General features: G+C 42.4%; 1 protein-coding gene across 1 annotated transcript in view; it reads right to left on the reverse strand.

The window, feature by feature from the left end:
• Window positions 1-6,125, reverse strand: part of NRBP1 (nuclear receptor binding protein 1) — an 11,637-nt gene extending 5,512 nt beyond the window's left edge. The window contains exons 1-6 of the mRNA XM_049652723.1: window positions 5,089-6,125; window positions 1,437-1,666; window positions 1,151-1,273; window positions 859-960; window positions 389-478; window positions 208-248 (exon numbers count right to left, since the gene is read on the reverse strand). Coding sequence (XP_049508680.1) covers window positions 208-248; window positions 389-478; window positions 859-960; window positions 1,151-1,273; window positions 1,437-1,666; window positions 5,089-5,260 — 758 coding nt within the window. The 5' untranslated portion in view covers window positions 5,261-6,125. The remainder of the gene's footprint in view (window positions 1-207; window positions 249-388; window positions 479-858; window positions 961-1,150; window positions 1,274-1,436; window positions 1,667-5,088) is intronic.
• Window positions 6,126-18,644: the final 12,519 nt, after the last annotated feature.

Raw genomic sequence — 18,644 nt, forward strand, 5'->3', positions numbered from 1 at the left:
AAGCAGTGGGAGAAAGAGGTGGGAGATATTCCGTGGTTAGGGCACTAGGATAGACCCTTTAAAAGACCATAGGGGCCTAATCTTGAAAGTATATGACTCAAAAAAAGTGGGCAGAGGCAGAAAAGAACAGCAGAGTAGTGCCCTAAAATTTGTTTGGAGGAACTAAATCAGGAAATAGGGGAAAAACACTAACCAGATCCTACTTACCTAAGGGCAGAGAGGATTTGCGTGCACCAGCGTTTCCAAGCCTGGAACAGTTTGATCAAAGGGTCAGCAGTAACTCCCTCTCTTAACCCTCCAAGCAGTTCCCCTGATTAGCTTCATAATTAATATAATCTTTTTAAAACCCCCAAACCGGCCTAAAGCTTTGTCTGCTCTCCCTCCATACCTTTTCATTCATAGTCTTGTGGTTCTTTTTGGTCTTCTTCAGAAATTGCTTAAGACTCCCAGATGACATGTATTCTGTGATAAAAATGACCTGGAGAGGCAAAGCACTCAAATAAGGCCTTACAGTAGAAATGATCCCCTATGTGGTGACATAGACACCATTGGAAGCTGGGTGGTGGTGGCTATTGTTTTAAGTTTCCCTCCTACGGTTGTTGGTACCACTTCCTTAGATTTAACAAGACAAAGAAAACTATGAACAATTAGAACTATGGGAAGGAAACAAAAGTTCGCTCATTTCTGCCCCTTCTGTAACAAGACAAAAGACACAGTTTGTAGGCAATGTCCTACTCTCATCTCCCTAACAGCTAATTCCAGTTTTGTTTCAAAACTACCTTGTTTTCATGTCTAAATGTAAAAAGAACAATAAATGTAGCTAGACTCTCTGCAGTAAACTCAAGAAAAAGTTCTTACCCTGGCCTTGTTCTCTTTAATGTCAGCCCAATACTTGTGAAACTTAACAATGTTGAGATGTTCCAACTGAATCAGATTATCAAACACAGCGCGGACCTTTTCCTGAAAGCAGGGGAGACAGTCAGATGACAGGGTTCATAAATCACTGTAATCCTGAAAAGGCATTCCTATCCCTCCCCAGAAATGATCTAACCCCAACGTACTCTCCTCCTCAGCAGCTTCCCGCCACCAATCCCTCTTTGACACGTGCATTGTCACATCCTCCAGGCTACATCCTTTCAGCACTACCTACCTCCTGCAGCTTGTAGTTCTTGCGCTCAGAGAACTGGACCTCATTCCACACAACCTCTACACCCTCCTCTGTATCCATGGCCAGGTATGCACTGTCAATACCTGGTACATTCCGCTGATTCACCTGAGAATTCAAATGAAAAGGAATAATTAAAGTTTCCTTATAAGTCCTCCATTTTAATACTCCACATATCTGTTAAAGTTTGGGCTGCCCTCTGAGACTTTCCCCTTCCACTTCTCACCTCTCAGAATTCACTCCCACAAGAATGACACTACCACCACCTTACCTCTTCTCGCCTCTTCTGCCAGCGTCCACATGGTGACTCTTCCAAGATCTCAGACTCATCTTCACTTTCTTCTTCTTCCTCTGGGGAAGCAGCTGAGGTTGTGGAGGTCACAGGAGGTGACACTGACGTCAGGCCAGGAGCTGATGATGAGGATTCTACCTTGGGGTCTGAGCCACTGCTGACTACTGTCTGGGACTCCCCTTCCGACATGCTGGAACGAACACTCAGGCCTGCATTGGTTGGGGCAAAGTTGGAGGGAGAAGGTAGAGTGGGTCAGGATACATCTATAAAGATTTAATCCTAATAACCTCATCTGGGGTTAAAAAGAAAATAAAACAGGTTTCTTTTAAATCCAAAATCAAATTAATCCTGTCTGAAAAATGAAACATTAGCTATTCTCTTAATCTAGAGAAAAGAAAGTATCTTTTTTTTTTTTAATATTTTGTTTTTTAAAACTTACTTATTTTGAGACAGAGAGAGAGAGAGAGAGAACGTGCGTGTGCAAACACGAGCTGGGGAGGGGCAGAGAGAGAGGGAAAGAGAGTCTCAAGCAGGCTCCATACTGTCAGCTCGGATCCTGACATGAGGCTTGAATTCACAAACTGTGAGATCATGACCTGAGCCAAAATCAAGAGTTGGATGCTTAACCAACAAGAGCCACCCAGGTGCCCCTAGAGAAGGGAAGCTATCTTGGTTGAAGATGACCCACCCAAGAATGGCCAACCTAAGATTTAGGACAATGAAACCCCCCTCCTTGGTAAAGTCCAAATGAACAAATGAACCCCCCAAAATCAGGGACACCATTCCTTCTCAGCAATACTCACCCAATAGCCTTCCCTTTGAATCCTTACCTGCCCCTATTTCCACTATGTTCAAGAACTAACCTACATGGGCCCTGTTCAGAACAGATGACTCCAGACCCCAAAATGTTCTACTGATTTAGCCCTAAATCAGTGCTGGACCTGTAGCACTCTCACCCAATTTATCTAGCTGAAACTCTCAGCTAATTTATATCACTAGAACTAATTCTGGCATTCACTATCCAGCTCTTCTATACACAGATCAAGTCTGCCAGTCCATGCTGAGGATACCCTTGGGCCAGGTGACTGGCAGTGATTAGTGACTTCATCCCTGATGACTTCACCTTCCCTGTGATGTGAGCGTGCAAATGGGTATTGGTTAGCAACATTTTTTTTTCATTCACTCATTCAACAAATGTTTATTAAGCACTTACCATATGTCACATGTACTGAGCTAGGTACTTGAGATATAATAGTGAATAAAATAAATAAGATGCCCACATTCATGGAGCCACAAATTAAAAACAGATCTAGGGGGCACCTGAGTAGCTCAGTTGGTTAAGTGTCCAACTTCAGCTCAGGTCATGATCTCACAGCTCGTGGATTTGAGCCCCACGTTGGACTCTGTGCTGACAGCTCGGAGCCTGGAGCCTGCTTCAGATTCTGTGTCTCCCTCTCTCTCTCTGTTCCTCCCCCACTCAAGCTCTCTCTCTCTCAAAAATAAATAAAAATTTAAAAAATTAAAAAAAAAAAACAACAGATCTAGGACTTTAAGCTTCCAGCTTTCATTTCATTCACATGGCTCAAAGGCTCCACCCTCTGAGGTACTAGATCTGACAGAGATTTTCCCTCAAGTACAAATAACTCAAGATAACAGCCGTTACAGGAAAAAGTACTATATAACATTTTTTTCAAGGCACATGACTATTTGGAAGAAAAAAATTCTCAAAAGTTAAACATCACTAACATGTTCAGATAGTCACAGGACAGTCACTGAATGTTATGCCATGTGTCTAAAAACAAAGGGCGGGAAGGAGTTGAAACCTGTGTGTGCCGGGCTCAAGGGGGTGTTCCAGTAAGAAGTGACATCCTGGAAAGTAGATTTGCTCCTCTAAGTCAGTTCAGAATACAGAAGCCTCTGAAAAGCCCTTATTTTACAGCTCTTGGATACCCACTTCTGCCCATCTCTGCTCTCAACCTATACTATGTTTAACCTGAATCAGGAGATTCTTATTAGATGACATTCTAGTCAATACCAGAGGACAACAAAGCACAAGAGAAAATCTGGCAAGATATTCTTTCCTGTTATTTTTTTTTTTTTAATGTTTATTTATTTTGAGAGAGAGAGAAAGAAGAGCATAAGCAGGGGAAGGGGAGGGAGAAAGAGAATCCCAAGCAGGCTCCACACTGTCAGCGCGGAGTCCAACCTGGGGCTGAAACTCAGGAACCGTGAGATCATGTATGACCTGAGCCAAAATCAAGAGTCAGATGCTTAACCAACTGAACCACTCAGGTACTCCTTTCTCTGTTATTTTCTAGGACCTGCCTATCAATAGATTTTATTCAACCAGCCAAGAAAGCTACTACCTGTATGTCTTAGTAATCTACCAGAAAACAAGTTAGAGATTGTTTTCCTTTTTGTTCCCCTGAAAAGTAGCTAAGAAAATGGTAATAAAGTTCATATGGATTACTCTCTAGAGCAGCTACATTTATAGGACGCATCTTGAATCTGAACAGCTAAGTATAATTTCCAGCTAGATTACAATAGGAAATGCCAGTGAAGTTCTAATACAGGAAGCCAATATAGCCAATGGGCTCTAAGGAAATTTCTGGACCCAGGCACAGAGAGTAGAGCACCACAAGAGAAGCCAAACGTTTACCAGTCATAGGCATGTCCTTGGAATGTGCTTGTCTTCTCCCTTCCCAATCTTTCCCCAGCAGGCAAAATGAAGATAATGCCCAAAATCCCCCAGCACTTCCCCTACTGATGAAGAGATCTTTGCTGGGAGTTTTGCCTCAGGGTCGTTCAGAGGTTTAAGAGATCACAGAAGGAAAAGGCCATGTACGCCCCTAAAAGAGAACCTCCTCGCCACCTCCAGCCACCCGAGAAACATAGTGTGTTCACTTCAGAGCAAGTTGGGTAGATCGTCGGGCAAAGTTTCTCTCCGAGACTTTCATTTATTGGGCTGCAGTCCCTCTGCATTTCAACTCCTCAGCAAAAGCTCTCAAGCCACAGGCCTCTAGGCTGCCCGCACCCGGTTCAGACCAAAGGGCCTCTGGGACCTACAGGAGTGTCCCGTCAGACATCAAGCAAGCGCAGGGGACGGCTTCACGCTCCAACAGGTCGCCCAGCCCGCTGTCCGCAAGGGAGCGGGGGCAGTCCCGCAGGCCCCGGAGCCAGCGGCGGCCACCTCATCAAAGGCCAGCCCAGCGGCGCCGTCAGGGGCGCAGGCCACGCCCCCGCGCAGTCGGCGCGCCGGCCTCAGCCAGCAGGCGCGGCCCCGACGCTGCGCTTCCGCAGGCCGCGGGGCCCGCCACCGCCGCCCCCGCCCCCGCCCTCGCCGCCGGCCCCGCCTCTCGTCAGCCCCAGTTCGACACGAACGCTAGGGCCTCGCGCCCCGCGCCGGCAGAATTCCGGGTCGCCACCACTCAGGGCAGGCTGGGAGGGCCGGGCAGGGGCCGTGGGGCCGAGGTGGTCCCTCGGCTCCCGCGGGCCGGGCCTGGGCCGCCGACCGAGCAGGGCCGCCTCCAGACACCCGCCGGCCGGGGTCCCAGCGCCCTGCGCCGCGGAGGCCGACCCTTCCGCCTTCTCGCCGAACCCCTCCCTCCCGCTCATTCCCCTCGGTGCTCACCTCCCGACTCCGCTCCCCGCAGCCTGTGCTTCAGCTCCAGCTCGGATTCGGGGCCGCGGACCAGAGAGACTCCCTCACAGCTGCGCTCCGCAGCGCAACCGAACTGCGGGCCCCGCCCTCGCGGCGTCCCGACCAACAGATGGGCGGTGCCGCACTGCCGTTGGGTTTCCATTGGATAAGGCGGTCACGATGGGCGGTGCTCTGGGGAGACGGTCGCTCGCAGGCAGTCTTCAACACGGTCTCCTCCTCTTCACCGTGTCCGGCCGAGACCTCTTGGAGGCTTCGGTGTGTTGGATCTCAACTGGGGGTGGTCTCTCTGTCCACCCCTCCGTCCAGTCCAGGTGCCTCCGATGATTCTGCTAGGCGAAAGGCCGGCCTTCCCTCTCTTCTTGAAGGCGCCATGACAGTTCTAGTCCGACTAAGAGACAAAAGGAGAGAGAGACGTAGCCTCAATCTGAGAGGAGCGCCCACCCACTTTCATTATTTGGGGGTGAGACTGCGCAGGACATCAGTTCTTCAGAAAGCGTAAAAAATTCCCTGAACACATTCTAAAAATTAATAGTTAACGTTTCGTGATTGCATAGCACTGGTATTTGCCCAAACTTTGCAAGAGGTTTTCACAGATAACTCCTTTGATCCTCCTAAGAAATTGAAATTACTAATGTCAATGCTAGATGACAAAAAACAAAAAAACAAAAAAAACCTGAATCAGAGGCATAAACTATTCATTAAAAGTTGATAAGGGCCAGATCTAGCATCCCTAAACAGGAAGATTTATCAAAGACTTACTTGAAAAGATGTTTGGAAAGAATTTGGATTGACTTCAAGGAAGTGGAAAGAAAAGAGGATAGATTCTGGGTGAACGCATTGATCTTCGAAAACTAAACGCTGAATCTGAGCGGTAAGAAGTTAACTCTGCCATTGTACGTACAATATGAAGGGAGGAAGATGAATTAATCATCAGAACTTGGGAATGTCATAATCCTGAAATTTCACTGTCCTTAAAGGGAATCTCTAATCTTAATACAAAGAATACTGTATATGGCAAAAGCCTCATTTTCTCATCTCTTCATCTCAAAATACTTTTTTTTTTTTTTACGTTTATTTATTTTTGAGAGAGAGGAAGAGAGCATGACAGGGCGAGTGGCAGAGAGAGGGAGACAGAAGCCAGCTCCAGGCTCTGAGCTGTCAGCACAGAGCCTGTTGTTGGGCTCGAACTCACAAACTGTGAGATCATGACCTGAGCTGAAGACAAGCGCTTAACCAACTGAGGCACCCAGGCGCCCCTCAAGATAACTTATTTTTAAAACCAATCTTTCATCCTTCTTTGTTTTTTGTTTGTTTGTTTGTTTTTACCTTTGAGAGGGCTCACACACTCTCAGAAATCTGAGGAAAGTTATGAATCTTGTTTTGGTTATTTAAAAAATTCTTTTGTCCACCAAATTTAGCATATAATTTCAGAAGAATTGAGGTTAAAATTTTTTGTTCTGATCTTCAGAGGAAAGATGTACCCCCCTCCTGTCCAGGTTAACCTTTTTTCCTTGGGGGTTCAGAATCAATTGGAGCACCTGGTCCACTATAAACTTTCATTAAATATTGGTTGATATTATCATTATAGTTTACCATTCTCTTCTGTCTGATCCTTACCATTATCACCTTTGCTTTTCAACTAGCTCTTTCTTTCAAATATGCATAGAGAACCCATTGGCCTCCTCTGGCTTTTATTTTTAACTTTTCATGTTTGAAATGCTCAAATACTGCATTTTGCAACCTCATTTATTTTTTTTCTGCTTTAAAAAAATAAACGTATTTAGCATAGCAATGTTTATCTAATAGCTTCTATGTGCTATGGTCCACTGTTTGAATTGCCTTAGGCATATTAACTCATTTAATCCTCACAAGAATCCTATGAAATATTGTGAATTAACAATCGCTATAGAATGTGAAAATCTCGGGGCGCCTGGGTGGCTCATTTGGTTAAGCGTCTGACTTCGGCTCAGGTCATGATCTCACAGTTTGTGAGTTCGAGCCCCGCATCGGGCTCTGTGCTGACAGCTCGGAGCCTGGAGCCTGCTTAGATTCTGTGTTTCCCTCTCTCTCTGACCCTCCCCTCGTTCATGCTCTGTCTCTGTCTCAAAAATAAATAAAAATTAAAAAAAAAATGTGGAAATCTCTCCTAATCTTACTTCAATAAAATAATTAAGACTTTGATGTATATTTCTCCATTTTTTTCTATGCATATATTAATATATGAGTATGTAATTTAAAATGAAAGCAAGCCGATAATTCACAACCTTTTTCAATTTACTTTGTTACTTTTTTCCATAGCTCATACAGCACTGCTTTAATTTTTTAACCACTATAGAGTATTCCATTATCCAACATTTAATTTTTTTTTTTCAATGTTTTTTATTTATTTTTGGGACAGAGAGAGACAGAGCATGAACGGGGGAGGGGCAGAGAGAGAGGGAGACACAGAATCGGAAACAGGCTCCAGGCTCTGAGCCATCAGCCCAGAGCCCGACGCGGGGCTCGAACTCACGGACCGCGAGATCGTGACCTGGCTGAAGTCGGAGGCTTAACCGACTGCGCCACCCAGGCGCCCCTATCCAACATTTAATTAATAACTACCAGGAGGCATCAGGATTATTTCCAACATTATTATAAACAAAGCTATAATAAAATCCTGTTGCACACATCTTTGGCTATTTGTGAAAAATACTTTTATACATTCTTAAAAGTGGAATTGCTAAGTCAAGGGCTAAAACCATTTTAACTTGAATAGGTATTGCCAAGTTACTCTTCAAAAATATATCAAATAACAATACTATCAAGAGTATGTTAGGGTTAAAAATAAAAAAGGTATGTTAGGTTTCTGCTTCCCAACAGTCTTACTAACACTGGATATTATCAATCTTTTCAACATTGGTGATACATTAAGAAAAAAAAAGATATTTTAATTTGCATTTAGTTAGGAGTAAAGTTAAGACTTTTTAAGAGCAATTGTAGGTTTACAACAAAATTTAGAAAAAGGTACAGAGATTTCCCGTATTATTTACTGCACCCCATATGCATAGCCTCTCCCCCATTATCAACATCACTCACCAGAACTGTATACATTTTATTAAGGATGAGCATAGAGTGCTCTATCATAATCACCCCAAATCCATAGTTTACCTTAAGGTTTGCTCTTGGTATTTTACATTCTATAGGTTTGGATAGTCATATAATGGCATATATCATATAGAGCATTATACAGAGCATACCCTGAAAATCCTCTGTGCTCTGCCTTCCCATCCCAAGCAACCACTAATATTGTCTCCATAATTTTGCCTTTTCCAGAATGTCATGTAGGTGGAATCCTATAGTATGCAGCCTTTTTAGATTGGCTACTTTAACTTAATGATACATGCATTTAAGAATTCTTCGTATGTTTTCATGACTTGATAGCTCGTTTCTTCTTAGTGCTGAATAATAGGCCATGGTCTAGATGTACCACAGTTCATTTTATCTGTTCACCTACCAAAGGACATCTTGGTTGCTTCTAACTTTTGGCAATTATGAATAAAGCTCCCATATATATCTGTGTGCAAATTTTTGTGTGGACGTAAGTTTTCAACTCCTTTGGGTAAATACCAAGGAGTGAAATTTCTGGATTGTTAAGATTATTTTAGTTTTATAAGAAACCACCTGGCTGAGGGTGCCTGGTTGGCTCTGTTGGTTAAGCATCCGACTGTTGGTTTTGGCTCAGGTCATATGGATCCTTTCTTCCAAGCTTGGCATTTACATTTCTTTAGGACCTCAAATTAAGGACCTCAAAACTAAGCCTAGATTTCTTGATAATTGTGAATTATCTGAGGTACTTTAAAACATACACATTCCCAGGACCTTCCCTGAATCAACTGGATCCAAATTTGGGGGGAGGAGGAGAATTTGGATATCTGTATGTTTAAGAATCTTCCCAGGTGATTCTGATGCAAGTACCCTGGACTGTCATTAGGCTGAAGGGTAAAAACTATCACCATAGCTCAAACCTTATCCCTGTCTAGGAATGATTCCTTGGGTCATTGCCTCATAACTTAGGCCTCTGAGCTAATTAAATAGGAATTATTATTTAACTCTACCTCTATGTCATGTCACAAGAAATTGAATCAACTTCTAAGATAAACATAATGGATTAAGTAGGGGCACTGGGGAATAAAAAAACCAGACATCCCATGTAAATTAATAATTCACCTGAGATTATTTGATTTCCACAATGGTATTCAATTATGCTCAAATCAAATTCATCTGTCATATATTTTGCTCCATGTTTTACTGACCTAAAGGTAATTATCTGCCTTATCTCCCAGGAATGTTGTGAGTTTAAAATAATTATCAAGGGGCACCTGGGTGGCTTGGTCAGTTAAGCGTTGGACTCTTGATTTTGGCTCAGGTCATGATCTCATGGCTCCTGAGTTCAAGCCCCAAATTGGGCTCTGCCTGCTTGGGATTCTGCCTCTGTCTCTCTCTCTGCCCCTCCCACTCACTCTTACAAAATAAATAAAATTTGAAAATAAAATAATTATCAAGTCATTCCATAGCTTTTTCTGGGCTAAAACCCTAATGTAACCTTTTCTGTTTTGTTTTGTTTTATCTTTGTTGTAGTAATAAAGACAACTCTCCTAAATGTAAACTTATTTCCTGATAAAATATAGATTCAGACTATAAGGAAAGGACTTGACATCCCTTTTAGCGCTGGTAGTTTAAGACTCCATTATTTTATAGCTTATAGTTGTACTGCCAGGCTTGAATCTGAGAATAAAATTCAATTTAATTAAATATTTATTTAGTGCTTACTATGTGCCAGGCACCATGCTAGGCAGTAGGATAACAAATGAATAAGACAAAGTTCCAGTTTTCAAAGAGCTCCTATTTATTTGGAAAGATATCTGTATAAACAAAAACGTTCACAACACTTAACCAGAGCAACGACAGAAATATGTATAAAGTTCCACAGGCTGAAGAGAGAAGGACATGACTGACTCCATGGAAGAAAAATACCTAGGAAGATGTGGCAGGCTGAGTAAATAGCCCCCAAAGATATCCACATCCTAATCCCTGGAATTTTCAAATGTTACCTCATATAGCAAAAGGGACTTTGCAGATGTGATTACGGATTTTGAGATGGGAAAATTATCCTGGATTATCAGGATAGGTACTAAATAATCACAAGTGCTCATAAAAGAGGGAGGCAGAAGGAGATGTGACTACAGAACTGAAAGAAATGTAACCACAGAAGCAAGATGTTGGAGTGACACTAAAGAACGCAGGCAGCCTCCTGAAGCTAGAAAAGGCAAGGAAATGGATTCTTCCTTAGAGTCCCCCAAAGGAACCAGGATTACTGATAGCTTAACTTTAAACCAGTGAAACTGATTTCAGGTATCTGGTCTCCAGAACTGTAAGTAAATTAATTTGTGGTGGTTTTTTTTTTTTTTCAACGTTTTTTATTTATTTTTGGGACAGAGAGAGACAGAGCATGAACGGGGGAGGGGCAGAGAGAGAGGGAGACACAGAATCGGAAGCAGGCCCCAGGCTCTAAGCCATCAGCCCAGAGCCTGCCGCGGGGCTCGAACTCACGACCGCGAGATCGTGACCTGGCTGAAGTCCGACGCTTAACCGACTGCGCCACCCAGGCGCCCCAATTTGTGGTGTTTTAAGTCACCAAGTTTGTGGTAATTTGTTAAGGCAGTCATAGGAAACTAATATAAGGTTTCCCAGAAAATAAGACTAATACCTGTCTGACCTGGGTTTTAAAGAAGGAACAGGAGGGGCACCTGGGTGGCTCAGTTGGTTGAGCATCCATCCGACTTAGGCTCAGGTCATGATCTCACAGCTTGCGGGTTTGAGCCCTGCATCAGGCTCTGGGCTGACCGCTTGCTCAGAACCTGGAGCCTGCTTCAGATTCTGTGTCTCCTCTGTCTGCCCCTCTGCGGCTCACGCTTTGTCTCACTCTGTTTCTCAAGAATAAATAAATGTAAAAAAAAAAAAAAGGAATAGGAGTTGAACTTGCAGTTAAAGGAGGGAAGAATAGTCTAGAGAAGACTGAACTCTCCCTTTCTCTGACTCTCCAGACTCAGAAGATATGAATTAGACCATAAAACCTATGGTTTTCCATTCCAAGTTTTGTGACATCTGCCTCACATTTTAGCAGTTATGAGTTGAAGATTTCCAATGTAAGTGTTATTTTTTTTTCCCCTTTACCTCACCTCTGGCTTTTCACTTTGAAATTTGACCTTTGTTTTTACAAAGTTTCTTACATCTGGGAAAGAAGAAAAATCTCTCCAGGGAGAACATTCTTAAGAAAGTAAATGAGAAAACTAGAGAGAGAATCTGATAAGGACACTTGTTTATTATTGGAGCACACTTGGAACAGAGAATGACGAAACCTTCTCCAAAAGCAAGTAAAGGAACTCCTGGCTTGATTTGCTTGGGACTAAAAGAAATAAAATCGTGAAAATAAAAAGTAAGAGCTCTAGGGGTGCCTGGGTGGCTCAGTCAGGTAAGCGTCCAACTCTTAATTTTGACTCAGGTCATGGTCTCATGACAGTGACATGGAGCCCAGCATCAGGGTCTGTGCTGGGCATGGAGCTTGCTTATGATTCTCTCTTTCTCTCTCTCTCTCTCTTTCTTGTGCTATAAATAAATAAATAAACAAACAAATAAAATATTTTAAAAATAAGAGCTCTAAACCAGGTATAAATGAAGACAGAATAAGTTAATTCACTCAGAATATAGTACAAAGACAGATATAGTTAAAAAGAGGGAGGCTGGATTGAAAGCCCCAACATGTATGATGAGAGTTCTAGAAAAATATAGAAAAATATGAGATTGATGGTTAAACAGTGTTTGAAAACATAAGAATTTTTTTTAATGTTTATTTATTTTTGAGAGAGACAGCATGAGCAGGAGAGGGGCAGAAAAAGAGGAAGACAGAGAATCTGAAGCAGGTTCCAAGCTATCAGCTCAGAGCCCAACATGGGGCTCAAATCCATGAACCATGAGATCATGACCTGAGCCCAAGTCAGACACTTAACCAACTGAGCCACCCAGGTGCCCCTGAAAACATAATTTTTTTTTTTAATTAAAAAAAAATTTATTTAATGTTTTTATTCATTTTTGAGACAGAGAGAGACAGAGCATGCGCAGGGGAGAGGCAGAGAGAGAGGGAGACACAGAATCCAAAGCAGGCTCCAGGCTCTGAGCTGTCAGCACAGAGCCTGACGCAGGGCTTGAACTCACAGACTGTGAGATCATGACCTGAGCCGAAGTTGGACGCTCAACTGACTAAGCCACCCAGGTGCCCCTTTTATTAATTTTTTTGAACGTTTATTTATTTATTTATTTTTGAGAGACAGAGCACAAGTGGGGAGAAGCAGAGAGAGAGAGAGAGAGAGAATCTGAAGCAGGCTCTAGGCTCTGAGCTGTCAGCACAGAGCCCAACACAGGGCTGGAACCCACAAACTGTGAGATCATGACCTGAGCCGATATTGGACGCTCAACAAACTGAGCCACCCAGGTGCTCCAGAAAACATAAAAATTTTTAAGTTTTGATGAAAGACATTCGTCCTCAAATTAAAAAAAAAAAACAAAAAAACACAAAAAAACAGGGGCACCTGGGTGGCAAAGTCGGTTAAGCATCTGACTTCAGCTGGGGTCATGATCTCACAGTCTGTGAGTTTGAACCCCGCGTCGTTGGGCTCTGTGCTGACATCTCAGAGCCTGGAGTCTGTTTGGGATTCTGTGACTCCCTCTCTCTCTGCCCCTCCCCTGCTCATGCTCTGTCTCTCTCTCTCTGTCTCAAAAATAAATAAAAATATTTTTAAAAAATTTAAAAAAACCCAAAAAACAAAACAAAAAAACAAGCTTTTAGTGGCTCCTGGGTGCTCAGTTGGTTAAGTGTCTGACTCTTGATTTCTGCTCAGGTTGTAGTATCACAGTTTGTGAGCTCGAGCCCTGTGTAGGGCTATGTGCTAAGAGTGCAGAGCCTACTTGGGATTCTGTCTCTCTCTTCCCCTCATCTGGCTCTGTGTACGTGCTCCCCCACTCACTCTTTCTCAAACTCTAAAAGAAAACAAAAAAACTCAAGCTTGGGATGCCTGGGTGGTTCAGTTGGTTAAACGTCGGACTTGGGCTCAGGCAATGATCTCACAGTTTGTGAGTTTGAGCCCCTCATCAGGTTCTGTGCTGAAAGCTCAGAGCCTGGAGCCTGCTTCAGATTCTGTGTCTCCCTCTCTCTCTGCTCCTCCCCACTCATGTCTGTCTCTCTTTCTCTCCTTCAAAAATAAACATAAAAAAAAAAAAAGAGTCAGATGCTTAAAAAAAAAAAGCTTTTAGTACAAATAAAATAAACACATGTGGAGACATATCAGAGGGATATTTACAAAATATCAAGGATACAGAGAAAAATGTAAAAGCTATTAGAAATATGAGAAAGAAACAGATTACCTACAGAACAACAGTAAGACTGATAAAACAGTTCCCTGTAAACCTAGAATTTTATCTCCAGCCAAATTGTCATTAAAGAGTGAAGGCAAAATACATTTTGATATGCCAGAAACAGTTAACAGTTAAGGGATTAAAAGAAACCCACACACACAATATCACTGAAAGACCTATTTATAAACATGGCCGTGATGGTAGAAGAGGAACCAAATTTACCACTGCCTTAGCGATCTAGAACATTGGATCAAATATATAAAGCAACAGTTTTCAGATATTGGATAACAGGCAGCACAGGATAATAGCCCCTGAGAGAAGGGAAACAAATTAAGTAAATCCTATGAGTACCCCCAGCTTATTACCTAGAGTTTTCAGGCCACATTGTGGAGAGAGGAAACCCACACAGAGCCTAACAATCTCATTGCATTGAGAAGACAGAGTTGAGAGTTCAGGGAGGCCAAGGTGGTTAACATTTCCAGGGCAGAGAGCCAGAAAGGATGGAGTTACACAGAGAAATAACTACGGAGCTTTGTAGAAGAATCCTCTCAAGATTTTGTCTGTGAACTGAGCTAAACATACACATGAGGAAACTCTCGGGGTTGAGGAAACAACCATGTGGGAGGAGTAGGCAGACCAGTGGAAAGAAAGCCATTTTGGTGGACATGGTAGGATTCCAGCTGGCAGGTTTCCTATTACTGCTGTCTGTCCCTAGCAGACTGTAGAGCCGAGGGATTACAAATGTGAGGTCATTCATTTCTTTGCATGTGAGCCTCAATTAAGAATGTTTGCCCCCATGGTGACTGCAAGAAGCAGCAGGGTTTTTCTAAGTAACATTGTGGTTTTCACGTGCCAATTTGTCAGACTCAACTTGTGTCCTCCATTCTCAATAGCCAATATAGCTAAGGAGATCTTTTACTAAAGGATTTTGAGGAATCCCTAAGGAATGGGTAAGTGTGCCACAGATCTTCTCTGGAAATTACTTTTGCCAGCTGTCCCTGCTCCCAACCACTGCTGCTCTTGAACTTTGCCACCACCTCCTTTGGGTTCTCCACGTAGTTCCACCCACTGGACCAAAGATCTCTTCACTTTATTCCCTAAAGTTTAGCTCAGTCCAAACTATGTAACAAGACACAGAGTCAGACATTAGAAACAAAGAGGAGCCCTCAGCTGCCACTAGAAGTGGCTGTTTTTCAGATTCCTGATAAGACAGAGCCAGCTCAGCTGGCCCATTTCCCCTTGCAGTTATCTCCAGGCTATGCCACTTCCTAGAATCCTAATGCCAGCAACAGGGATGGGTCCAAAGAGAATCATTCTTTTCCACTTTAAGGCCTGCATATTTCCACTCTAGAATATTTGACTGAGGGACTATCCTTTTCCTTAGGGGGAAAAAGCTCAATGCTGGCCTGCTTAACACAATTCCAGGAGTCACTGACATTTTCCAGACTTTGGATAATCTGGGTATATATAACATAATTTTTTGATATGCCAGTGGTTCAGGCCAGCCTGTCCTCTTATATGAGGTGCAGAGGTAAGATTTGTACACTCCTCAGAGTGGCTCCAGTTTTGTGATCATCTATGAGCAAACAGTTGGACAAAAACATGCATAGGTCTCCAAAGAACAAGTAAGGATTTTAAGAGACATTCCAGTCCATATTCTTATTTAGGGGAAAAATAATCTCTTTTTCTCTGTAAGGGCATAGTCCTGCAAAACATTTTATATTACTAATAAATAAATTAACTCCAGCATCTCAGTCTGAAACATCTGAATTTTGGTTAATGTCATTTCAGGATTTTCTTTAGGATAAGGTATTTCCTTTATGCATGTGTAGAGGGCTCATTGTGGTGATTTCCCTGAGTAAAGGTAGACAGCTGCAAGATGAACTTATGCCTGGCCTTCTAGAAATATAAGACTCCAACTTAAAATATAACACTTCTTTGACATTAAAAAATGCATTTATTGGGCAGCTTTTTATTTTTTATTTTAGAGAGAGACAGTGCAAGCAAGGGAAAGGGAGAGAGAAAGAGAGAGAGAAAGAGAGAGAGATAATCTTAAGTAGGCTCCATGCTGAGCATGAGCTGGATCCCACAACCCTTGGATCATGACCTGAGCCGAAATCAGAGTTGTCCCCTCAACTGACTGAGCCACTCACACACCCCATTGGGCACCTTTTAAAACAATACAAAGAGGACTATGGGTTGGCCCAGAACCTCAGAAATGGACTCTTTCCCCTCTTTTTTCTAATAACTTCAAAATATCTTCATTCCTTCTTTCATAGCTCTAAATCTTGGCCCACACTTTTTTTTTTTCCTTCCCTTGGATCATTCTTCTAGCTTTAATCACACATGGGAAAGAATGTATCAAAACTTCCCAGGGGCACCTGGGTGGCTCAGTTGGTTAAGTGTCTGACTTTGGCTCAGGTCCTGGTCTCATGGTTCATGGGTTCGAGCCCCATATCAGGCTCTGTGCTGCCAGCTCAGAGCCTGGAGCCTGCTTCAGATTCTCTGTCTCCCTCTCTGCCCCTCCCCCACTCACACTCTGTCTCTCTCTCAAAAATAAATAAAAACATTTAAAAGTTAAAAAAAAAAACAAACCTGCTGAGCTTCTGGGATGACTGGCTGGCTCAGCTGGTATAGCATGCAACTCTTGATCTTGGGTTTGCAAGCCCCACGTTCGTTGTGGAGATAAGTTAAAAATAAAATCCTACATCAAAACTGCTGAGCTTCTAAAGACAGTATCTTATGAATAGTAAAATATAATCAGAAACAGGATTTGAAGGAAGTACATAAAGAGTCAAAAACAGAGTTAGGAGCTCCTGGGAAGGGCAGGGAAGCCCGGGAAGACCTACTTCCCAACTTCTCACCCTTCTCTCATTCTCTCATTTAACATCCTCCATATGCAGGTTGAGTTTCTCAGCCTTTGGTCTGCTACCCTCTGGGGGTCTTGTATTTCCAAGGCACTACACATTTTTAAATCTTTGCACATTTTAAAGCTTTATGCTTTTAGTTTTATAATATAAGCATGTTAAACCTATTTGGGATTATCTGGATTAACATTTTATATTTTGAGTGATCGTGAGTTTATGTTTAACAATTGAACTGGTGTCACATTATACTCTGAAGTTAGCCTTTTAATTTTAAGGCAACGTTGCCTGGCCTTGGACAAGGGAGGGCAGGGGTGGTCCCTTGAATCCCTTGGGACCTGCAGAAGTATGTCTCAGTGGTTCACAATTTCTCATGTTTGAAAAACACTGGCTTAAACCACCTTCTCCTCTTCTTTCTCTCCTGAGAGGTAACTGGAAAGAGGCTGAGAGGCTAAAAGAAACAAAAACTTTAAAAAATGACTAGTATTTGTTTATCTTCAATGCTTGACCAATTTGAGAGATAATACAAGGAATCTAGTGATTTTTTAAATAAAGCAAAGGTGGGGCATCTGGCTGGCCCAGTCAGAAGAGCCTGTGACTCTTGATCTTGGGGTCATGGGTTCAAGCCCCTAGAGGTTACTAAAATAAACTTAAAAAAAAAAAAAGCAAAGATGATACTGGGACATATAATAGTGAATATGTTTAGGAATTACCAAATGCTTAGAGTTTTTTTCTATCCACAGCAAATCAATCCCATGCCTTTATCCCTTGTTGTTGAATAAACTTGGTATATATTTTAGAGACAGTTTTTATCATTCAGGCCAGCCATTAAAGTACATCTTCAGCTCTTCTGTTATTATGTTTGATTAGTCACATTTCTTTCTTTTTTTAATTTTTTTTTTAAACATTTATTTTCAAGAGACAGAGTGCTGGTGGGGGAGGGGCAGAGAGAGAGGGAAACACAGAATCCAAAGCAGGCTCCAGGCTTGCAGTTGTCAGTGCAGAGCCTGAAGCGGGGCTCCAACTCACTAACCGTGAGATCATGACCTGAGCTGAGGTCTGACGCTTAACTGACTGAGCCACCCAGGCGCCCCGATTAGTCACATTTCTGAAGCTCATAGGTTAGAGACTCAGGAAGATCAATCTACTAATATAACATTTTGGTGGATTTTTTAGTTAAAACCATTTTTTCCTCTCCCTATTAGAGCACAAAATCTTTGTGTCTTTCTTAGTGTACTTTAGTGGTTTGGGGGGATATGGGGATGGAGTAGGGAGAGGATGATCTTCATATTGTTTTCCCAGGTCTTTCCATGAGACCCTTTACGATCTCCATTTCCCCTAAGACACCACCACCTTCCCAGTACCTTGATTTTTCCTTCAGTCATATTTTTTCCACTTTTTTCCTTGTCTGTTATTCATTTTGTTTCAGATCATTTTTAATCTAAATAAAAAATAATTTCAAATAACTTAATGTCATTTCCATCCAATATTTAGCATGTGTATATGGATACTTAATAAATGTAGTCTGTGGTTGAATAATACAGCATTTATGCAAACTCAGCACTTTGTATTCAGCTCCTCTTATCCTTAAAGCAATCTGAAAAAGTAGATATTGTATGTTTTCCTTGAAGAACTGAGCCTGAGAGAGAATAACAACTTGTGAAAAGACCACACAGGTTAATATATTTCAAAACTCATTTTTCCCCCCACAATGTCACATTCCATTCGTAGGGGGGGAAAAAGAGGCTGAGCAATTTCGTGTTCCTGTTACACTGCCTTGTACAGAGATCTCATTAGGTTCACTATGACCTATGGGCCTAGTTAACATCCTCTACCCTCATAGTCCAACTTCAATGTTTTCAATGTTTAGATATCTAGTTGTCCCCTTAAACTGAACCCACCATTTTCTCCCCAAACTAGCACCCACCCACCCATGCCACACCATTTTCTATTAATGGCTCCACCAATTTTTGTCATTCAGGGTCGAAACCTTGGTGTTATTCAACAAAAATATTGAACAAATACAAGAATTGTGCTAGGGATGCTGGGGTATACAACGGTTAGGTTTGATGGGGTTTCTGCCTTCATAAAGGCTTCAGGAAAGACAAATGGGGAACCCACGCTAGTATATGGATATTAGAGAAGACGTCTTGGAGGAGGATGAAGATGGGTGGGTGCGGAGGTGTGTTTCATAGGTAAAGGCATAGGAGGAGA

The sequence above is a fragment of the Panthera uncia genome, assembly GCF_023721935.1.
Source record: "Panthera uncia isolate 11264 chromosome A3 unlocalized genomic scaffold, Puncia_PCG_1.0 HiC_scaffold_12, whole genome shotgun sequence".
NCBI lineage: Eukaryota > Metazoa > Chordata > Mammalia > Carnivora > Felidae > Panthera > Panthera uncia.